The sequence below is a fragment of the Scyliorhinus torazame genome, chromosome 5 (assembly GCF_047496885.1).
Source record: "Scyliorhinus torazame isolate Kashiwa2021f chromosome 5, sScyTor2.1, whole genome shotgun sequence".
Classification (NCBI taxonomy): domain Eukaryota; kingdom Metazoa; phylum Chordata; class Chondrichthyes; order Carcharhiniformes; family Scyliorhinidae; genus Scyliorhinus; species Scyliorhinus torazame.
The window spans coordinates 110,253,175-110,262,030 of record NC_092711.1 but is presented as its reverse complement, the minus strand read 5'-3'; the positions used below and the strand labels follow the sequence as shown (position 1 = coordinate 110,262,030).

At 48.6% G+C, this 8,856-nt stretch overlaps 1 protein-coding gene across 1 annotated transcript; it reads right to left on the bottom strand.

Moving 5' to 3' along the window:
- Positions 1–5,214: 5,214 nt before the first annotated feature.
- On the bottom strand, positions 5,215–6,253 carry LOC140417855 (uncharacterized; the record flags this gene model as incomplete). Its single annotated transcript, XM_072501299.1, has 1 exon — positions 5,215–6,253. A coding segment is annotated over one exon (870 nt), but the record flags the coding sequence as incomplete, so codon positions are not given.
- Positions 6,254–8,856: the final 2,603 nt, after the last annotated feature.

Sequence of the window (8,856 nt, the reverse complement as noted above, 5' to 3'; positions counted from 1 at the left end):
AATGTGAGAAGAAATTTAAAAGCAAAAAATATCTGTTGAGACATCAACACATTCACAGTGAGGAGAAGCCATTCACCTGCTCCTTGTGTGGCAAGGGATTCACTGCTACATCTAACCTGCAGAAACATCAGCGGGTTCACACTGATAAAAGACCTTTTAAATGTCCAGACTGTGGGAAGTGCTTTAAAACTTCCGGGGAAGTGACCTGTCATCAACGTGTTCACACTGACGAGAGACCATTCAGGTGCTCTCACTGCGGGACTGGCTTCAGGCGATCATCTGAACTTGCTGTACATCAGCGAATTCACACTGGGGAGAGACCGTTTACCTGCTCTGTATGTGGGAAGGGATTCATTCAGTCATATCACCTACTGAAACACCAACAGATTCACTCTGATATTAAACCTTTTAAATGTCCAGCCTGTGAGCGGAGCTTTAGAAGCAGCAATGGTCTAGTGATGCATCAGCAAATTCACACTGGGGAGAGACCATTCACCTGCCCTGAGTGTGGGAATGGATTCACTGACTTAGAACTTGTGCTGAAACACCAGCGACTTCATGAGTGTCTGCAGGAATTGGATTCTGCTGTTTTTGCTGCTGTCAATCAGAATCAGGACTGAATGTGTGGGTTAATCCTGAGGTGTGTAAGAAATGTGCCTCAGTCGTTCTCTTCCATGGTTCAGAGCTCCTAGATTCAGACAGAAGGCTCCTTTACAACTGTGTTTAGAGGCAACAAGATTAATGATGAATGCTGTAAACTTCGGGAGTCACAATTTACCCAAAGAGGGGTCGATGTTATTGGAGATTTTAAAGCAGTTTATGAAGAAGCAACAGTTTAGATTTGGTACAACAGCTAAATCGGCAGAAAGGACATGTGACTGATAGCTTGTGAGAATGGATTACTGGTCTCAGGGGCGGTGATACTGATCTCCGGGGCTGGAGGTGACGGTCTCCTCGGAATGGTTTACTGATCCCGGATCAGACACTCGGACAGATGGAGCTGATCTCCGGGGCTGGAGGTGACGGTCTCCTCGGAATGGTTTACTGATCCCGGATCAGACACTCGGACAGATGGAGCTGATCTCCGGGGCTGGAGGTGACAATCTCCTCGGAATGGTTTACTGATCCCGGATCAGACACTCGGACAGATGGAGCTGATCTCCGGGGCTGGAGGTGTCGGTCTCCTCGGAATTGTTTACTGATACCGGATCAGACACTCGGACAGATGGAGCTGATCTCCGGGGCTGGAGGTGTCGGTCTCCTCGGAATTGTTTACTGATCCCGGATCAGACACTCGGACAGATGGAGCTGATCTCCGGGGCTGGAGGTGTCGGTCTCCTCTGAATGGTTTACTTATCCCGGATCAGACACTCGGACAGATGGAGCTGATCTCCGGGGCTGGAGGTGTCGGTCTCCTCGGAATTGTTTACTGATCCCGGATCAGACACTCGGACAGATGAAGGTGATCTCCGGGGCTGGAGTCTCTTGTGTTCTCCTTCCTCTGGATCCAGTCAGAATGTTTGGTGTTAGTCTGAATCCAGCACCGATCACTTTGAAAATCTTTCCTGTCCAAAGTGATTTTCCTGTCGAACCGTTTTAACCTTTACTCAGACAGTTGGTTTATATTCGGGTCGTCAGATCCAACCTTCTCCAGTTTAGAAATCTGGTTCCAGGGTTTGTGACTGAGAGAACAGGCCTGTGCTGTGTGTGTCACCCAGCAAGCTGCTGTGGAAGCTTTGTTACTGAGAGCCAGAGAGAGCTCATTCTAGTCACAGTCAATTAATTTCTGACATTTAAGAACATTATTAGATGGTGATTTGTTTTACAAAATGTGCTGTCCAGTCAGAGATGATGCAAAGCTGTGATCTGTTCCTGACTGAAGGTGAAGTTTCCAGCTGAGAATCTTCGGTCTGAAGTTTCCGAGTGTTTTTGTGACATTCCTGAGTTTTCCAATGTGAGGCAGCGACAACAACAACTGGCATTTACCCATCAACATTTTAAAATGTCGGAGACCCTTCACAGAGGGACAGAAGCTGGGTGGAAAAGGTAAGGAGACCGGTTTAGTGAGGGGCTTCCAGCCCTCAGGACCTCGGTAGGTGAAAGTGCCTCTGCCAATGGTGGAGTGAAGCAAGTCGGGAGAGCTGAAGGGGGTGAGGTTTTTTTTGTGATTGTTTTATGGGATGTGGACGTCACTGGAAAGGCCGGGTTTAGTTACCCATTCCTAATTGTCCTTCAACTGAGTGGCCAGCTCAGCACTAGAGTTAACCACATTGCTGTGGGTCTGGAGTCACATGTAGGCCAGACCAGGTAAGGAGGGCAGATTTACTTCAGTTCACTGAAGGACATTAGTGAACCAGATGGGTTTTTCCAACAATCGATGATAGTTGTCACGGCCGCTGAGACTAACTTTAGAATTCCAGGTTTATTCATTGGATTTGGGATTTGAATCCGTGTCTCCAGAGCATTAGCCTGGGCCTCTGGATCACTAATCCAGTGACATTACCACGATGCCACCTTCTCCCCTAATAGGAGGAGTGAGGGGGCTTGGAGAGTTGTAGGGCTAGAGGAGGTTCCAGAGACTGTGTCATGGAGAGAGTGGCTGCCTCCATGGAGCTTCAAGCACGGCTCTGAAATGGGTCGGTGTAGGTCATGACCTCGGCCGTGCAGGAGATGTCTGCTGCCTTGAACAGGATGACAGATACTGTCAACACGTCACTGATCTCCCCCAAGCTGGTCAGCAGCAGAGTGGGAGGAATGATGTGACGCTGGTCCAGGAGAGGGATGGTGGAGGAAGGCGACATGGATCTGGGAACTCCACTCAAAGAGCTCCCACCTTAGACCCGTTCCCCCCCAAACCCACAGGCAGTATCCAACATGCCGCCCCGTCTCCAGCTGAATCTGCCCCGCACAGGTACAGATGGGTCAGTCTGTCCCAGGACCCTCAGGGGCTCTGAAACCCAGAGGGTGGAGACCACAAGCCTCTGGGCAGTGAAAGCAGGGATGTGAGCAGCCTGTCTCTACCTCTGCTGAAACCACACAGGATGCATCAAGTAGAAGCAACAGGGTCTGGGCTCCAAATTGTAATTCACCAAGTGTCAGAAATGGGGGTTTGACAAGATATGAAATTTCTTTATTTAATAATGATGCACAAACTGTATTGACTGGAACCACTTCCAGCTCTTGTCCGTTCTTACATCCCGGGGCCAGCTCAGTCTTTCACTGAGTTCATGCTGAATGTGAATCCAGGCTGGGGGCCATTGGGTGGATGTGCAATGGGAGGATGAGTGGGTGAACAGGGAGGGGGAGGGGGGTTGGTGCTGCTGGTGGGAAGTGTTCATTCTGAAGGAGTCCCACCTGAAACAGAGACCATTCATTTCTCACTTTGAAATGATTGAGCTGCTGTCTGTCCCCATTCTTGTTCAGTTTTTCAATATTTATATATTTAAATCTCGACTGAAACATATTCTTGTTGTGACCCTGAGATCCAGAGGATTTTAAATCTGTTAAAGTCAATCCCCATCGAGTGCACAGGAGGACTCAACTGGTCCGAACTTTTTATGTTACAGATGAACCAAGATCTTACAAGATGTTTATCAGGGAATTATTTTTATCTGAGACCAGGGATGGTCAAACTGTCCCAAAAGTCTGGGCTTTGAGGCCCACATACATTTAGGGCAGCATGGTAGCATAGTGGTTAGCACAATTGCTTCACAGCTCCAGGGTCCCAGGTTCGATTCCCGGCTGGGTCACTGTCTGTGCGGAATCTGCACGTTCTCCCCGTGTGTGCGTGGGTTTCCTCCGGGTGCTCCGGTTTCCTCCCACAGTCCAAAGATGTGCAGGTTAGGTGGATTGGCCATGCTAAATTGCCCCTAGTGTCCAAAATTGCCCTTAGTGTTGGGTGGGGTTACTGGGTTATGGGGATAGGGTGGAGGTGTCGGCTTAAGTAGGGTGCTCTTTCCAAGAGCCAGTGCAGAATCGATGGGCCAAATGGCTTCCTTCTGCACTGTAAATTCTATGATAATCTATGACATGGAGCACCATTCCTGGATGACCTTCATCCCTGATTTTAATCACATCCCAATTGGGGGTCGTGCCATCAGCTGCCTGGACCCCAATCTCTGGAATTTCATCCGTAAACCCCTCCCCTTCATTTTCCACCTTCAAAACTCTCCTTATAACCAAACTCTTTGACCAAGACTTTGGTCATCTGACCCAATGTGTCCCCCTTTTCCAGTGAAACTGCTTGGCACATTTTATCATGTTTAAAACTCATTATAAATAGAGCTCTTGTTGTAGCTCATTGAGATCTGATCACTTACTGAGTGAGTGAGTCTGTATAAATGTAACTCAGATACACACAGCTTGTGTCATAGTTCAGTGCGATCTGATCACTGAGTGAGTGAGTCTGTATAAATGTAACTCAGATACACGCAGCTTGTTAAAACAGTCCTGGGGAGGAGGAATTTCTGAGCTGCCTGCTGGATTTCTGTTCTCCACAATTGGGAAAAGGTGATTCTTCCCAAACATGAAAATTACCAGTAATAACTAGGGGCTTTTCACAGTAACTTCATTAAAGCCTACTTGTGACAATAAGCTATTATTATTATAAAGTTGTTAAATATGATTAATTGTGAGCTGGGATATTTCTTAGAATGAGAGTGAAGGAGTGCGATTGAGCCACAGTCTGAGTCACCAGTTTAAGGACAGGAGGAGAGAGAATCTGGAGAGGAGAAAAGAATCAGGAGGAAACTGGAGACTGAATCTGGAACAATGAGCAGAGAGGGATGGGAGTGTGTGGGACCGAGATTCATAGATTTGGGGGAATGTACCAGAGAAACTGGAATGGTCTGTTCTGAATTTCTATCCTGCATTTCCACTGAAAACCTCTAAACTCCTCTTACTGGGAGTTAGAGAGAGGGGATTTGAAGACAGAAAATTCAACGTCACAATCTTGACAAGATCTTTCAGAATGACTGGAGAAAGATGTGAATTCAGGGCTTGGGCAGTAGGAAGCTTTAGGGACAGTTTGGCCGGTGGGCTAGTGGGAGGGAGGGAAGCAGCAGAGGCAGCTGATCAGATTGTCTCAATCTCAGTGACAAAGAAGCTCCATCAGCTCCTCGCTTGTTGGAGGTGAGGATGGAGGAGACAGGAGAGGGAGAGCTCATCAAAAGGAACCAATTTGCATCAGATATTTAAAAGATTCAACACACTGTATTTAACACAAAGCTGATTTATTTGGCTTTTAGCCAGAATATGAGTCCCTGTAAGTGGGCTGGGGTTTATTAACATCAGCAGAACCAGACCCCAATGAACCTGGGTCAGTCCTGGTTGTGATTAACGGAAAATTCCAATCACTGTAGTTATTTATGAACTCGCTGATGTCTCAGCAGGCTGGATGAGGTTGTGAAAGCATTCCCACACTGGGAGCAGGTGAAAGGTCTTGTGCCTGTGTGAATTCGGCAGTGGTCGTGAGTTGTGATGATCGTCTGAACCCAGTCCCGCAGCGAGAGCATCTGAATGGCTTCTCGTCAGTGTGAACACGTTGATGGTACATCAGTTCCCAGGAACTTTTAAAGCCCTTCCCACAGTCTGAACATTTAAAAGGTCTCTTGTCTGTGTGAACTCGGTGGTGTCTCAGCAGGGTGGATGAGGTAGTGAATCCCTTCCCACACACGGAGCAGGTGAAGGGCTTCTCCCCAGTGTGAATTCTCTTGTGCGTCAGCAGGTCAGATGACTGAGTGAATCTCCTTCCACACTTGGAGCAGATAAGCGGCCTCTCCCCGGTGTGAATCCTCTGGTGTACAGTGAGTTGGGACGATCGCCTGAACCCAGTCCCGCAGTGAGAGCACCTGAACGGTCTCTCGTCAGTGTGAACACGTTGATGCAGCATCAGTTCCTGGAAACTTTTATAGCATTTCCCACAGTCTGAGCATTGAAATGGTCTCTCCACAGTGTGAACTCGCTGGTGTCTCAACAGGTTAGCCGAAATAGTAAAACTCTTCCCACACTTGGAGCAGGAGAACGGTTTCTCTCCAGTGTGACTGCGTCGATGTGTTTCCAGCTCTGATGGGGAAATGAAACCCCTCCCACAGTCCCCACATTTCCACGGATTCTCCCCAGAGTGACTCCGCTTGTGTCTCGACAGGCCTGATGATCGACGGAAGCCTCGTCCACACACACAACACGTGTACGGTTTCTCCCCACTGTGAATGGTGCTGTTTCCTTCCATGTTCAAAATCCGCTGATATTCAGGTTACGGTAAATGAGCAACTGGAGCTGATCCTGATCTGATGAAGTTTCCCGACTGCAAATCCTCTCCTTCGAACACCCTGTGAAACTGATTTAAAACAGAAAATAGGGAGTGAGAGAGAACCCACAAAAACACAAAGGCACGTTGTGAAATTGAGCTGAATGAATCTGGTCATTTGTGGGGCCGGCACTGGGAAAAAGTGACCATGAAACCTGCTGGATTGTTGTAAATACACAACTGGTTCATAGAATTTTATCATAGAATTTACAGTGCAGAAGGAGGCCATTCGGCCCATCGAGTCTGCACCGGCTCTTGGAAAGAGCACCCTACCCAAGATCAACACCTCCATCCTATCCCCATAACCCAGTAACCCCACCCTACACTAAGGGCAATTTTGGACACTATGGGCAATTTATCATGGCCAATCCACTTAACCTGCACATCGTTGGACTGTGAGAAGAAACCGGAGCACCCGGAGGAAACCCACGCACACACGGGGAGGATGTGCACAGACAGTGACCCAAGCCGGAATAGAACCTGGGACCCTGGAGCTGTGAAGCAATTGTGCTATCCACAATGCTACCGTGCTGCCCTAATGTCCTTCAGGGACGGGAACCTGCCAACTGGTCTGGATCTAGAACAAAGAACAAAGAAAATTACAGCACAGGAACAGGCCCTTCGGCCCTCCAAGCCCGTGCCGACCATGCTGCCCGACTAAACTACAATCTTCTACACTTCCTGGGTCCGTATCCCTCTATTCCCATCCTATTCACGTCTTTGTCAAGATGCCCCTCAAACGGCACTATCGTCCCTGCTTCCACCACCTCCTCCGGTAGCGAGTTCCAGGCACCCACTACCCTCTGTGTAAAAAAACTTGCCTCGTACATCTCCTCTAAACCTTGCCCCTCGCACCTTAAACCTATGCCCCCTAGTAATTGACCCCTCTACCCTGGGGAAAAGCCTCTGACTATCCACTCTGTCTATGCCTCTCATAATTTTGTAGACCTCTATCAGGTCGACCCTCCGTCGTTCCAGTGAGAACAAACCGAGTTTATTCAACCGCTCCTCATAGCTAATGCCCTCCATACCAGGCAACATTCTGGTAAGTCTCTTCTGCACCCTCTCTGAAGCCTCCACATCTTTCTGGTAGTGTGGCAAACAGACTACACGAGACTCTGACACACTGCGAGAAGGAGAGAGAAAGGGAGTAGTAAAGGCTGAATGATTGAAAGAAGTATTTAATATATCTTCAGAACAAGCAGAACATTGAGAGAATCTCCCAAACCATCGACCTCCACCACCTCGAAGGAGCAGGGTAGCAGGAATATGTGAACATCATTTCCAAGTTCCCCTCCAACTCGCACACCATCCTGACTTATCTGACATACACTACTGGATGGACAAAGTCATTGTCTTCATTCCCAGTTTAAAAACTCCACTCCCTCACCGCCGACTCCATTTCTCTCCCTGGGAACTGTCTGAGACTGAATCACACTCTTCACAATCTTTGGCATATGAAAAATGAAATTAAATGAAAATCGCTTATTGTCACGAGTAGGCTTCAATGAAGTTCCTGTGAAAAGCCCCTAGTCGCCACACTCCGGCGCCTGTTCAGGGAGGCTGGTACGGGAATATTTCACCCCAAGCTGTGTTTCTGTCCACATATCACTGTCACCGCCTATTTCCACTCAGTAACATTGTCCAGTTATGTCCCTGTCTAAGTTCATGTGCTGCTGAAACTCATCCATTCCTTTGTTTCCTCTAAACTGGACTATTCTAATGTGGGTCTTGTCCATCTCCCAGATTCAACTTCACAGGAACTGGAGGTCATCCAAAGCTCATCTGCTCCTGCCCTCGCTCACACCAGGTCTTGTTCACCATCACCTCTGTGCTCCCTCATCTACATCGTGGTAATCGCCAGTCCGATAATTAACATAGAATTTACAGTGCAGAAGGAGGCCATTCAGCCCATCGAGTCTGCACCGGCTCTTGGAAAGAGCACCTTACCCAAGGTCAACTCCGCCACCCTATCCCCATAACCCAGTAACCCCACCCACCACTAAGGGCAATTTTGGACACTAAGGGCAATTTATCATGGCCAATCCACCTAACCCGCACATCTTTGGACTGTGGGAGGAAACCGGAGCACCTGGAGGAAACCCACGCACACACGGGGAGGATGTGCAGACTCCGCACAGACAGTGACCCAAGCCAGAATCGAACCTGGGACCCTGGCGCTGTGAAGCAATTGTGCTATCCACAAGGCTACCGTGCTGCCCACGTCTGGGCTCATCTAATTGTGGTCCTCCCCCGGCTCCAGTTCCTCCCCTGTGCTCACAATCTCCTCCCTGAGCTGCCTGATCCCCTTCAGTCTGTCTCCACCAGCCACACTGAGCATGCTCAGAACACAGCACAGCCCTGCGTCCTCACCCTGGGTTCCTTTAGTCACCGATAGGGGACTTTCTGACCGATTGGGCATTCTGGGTAATCTCACCACCATCGAGATCAATCAGGCAAACCTTTTCCCCAGTTGGTAAAACGGAAGATCCATGGATGAGGGGGATAGTGGACAGGAAGCAGAATCAGGTTCAGATATTGTACTGAAT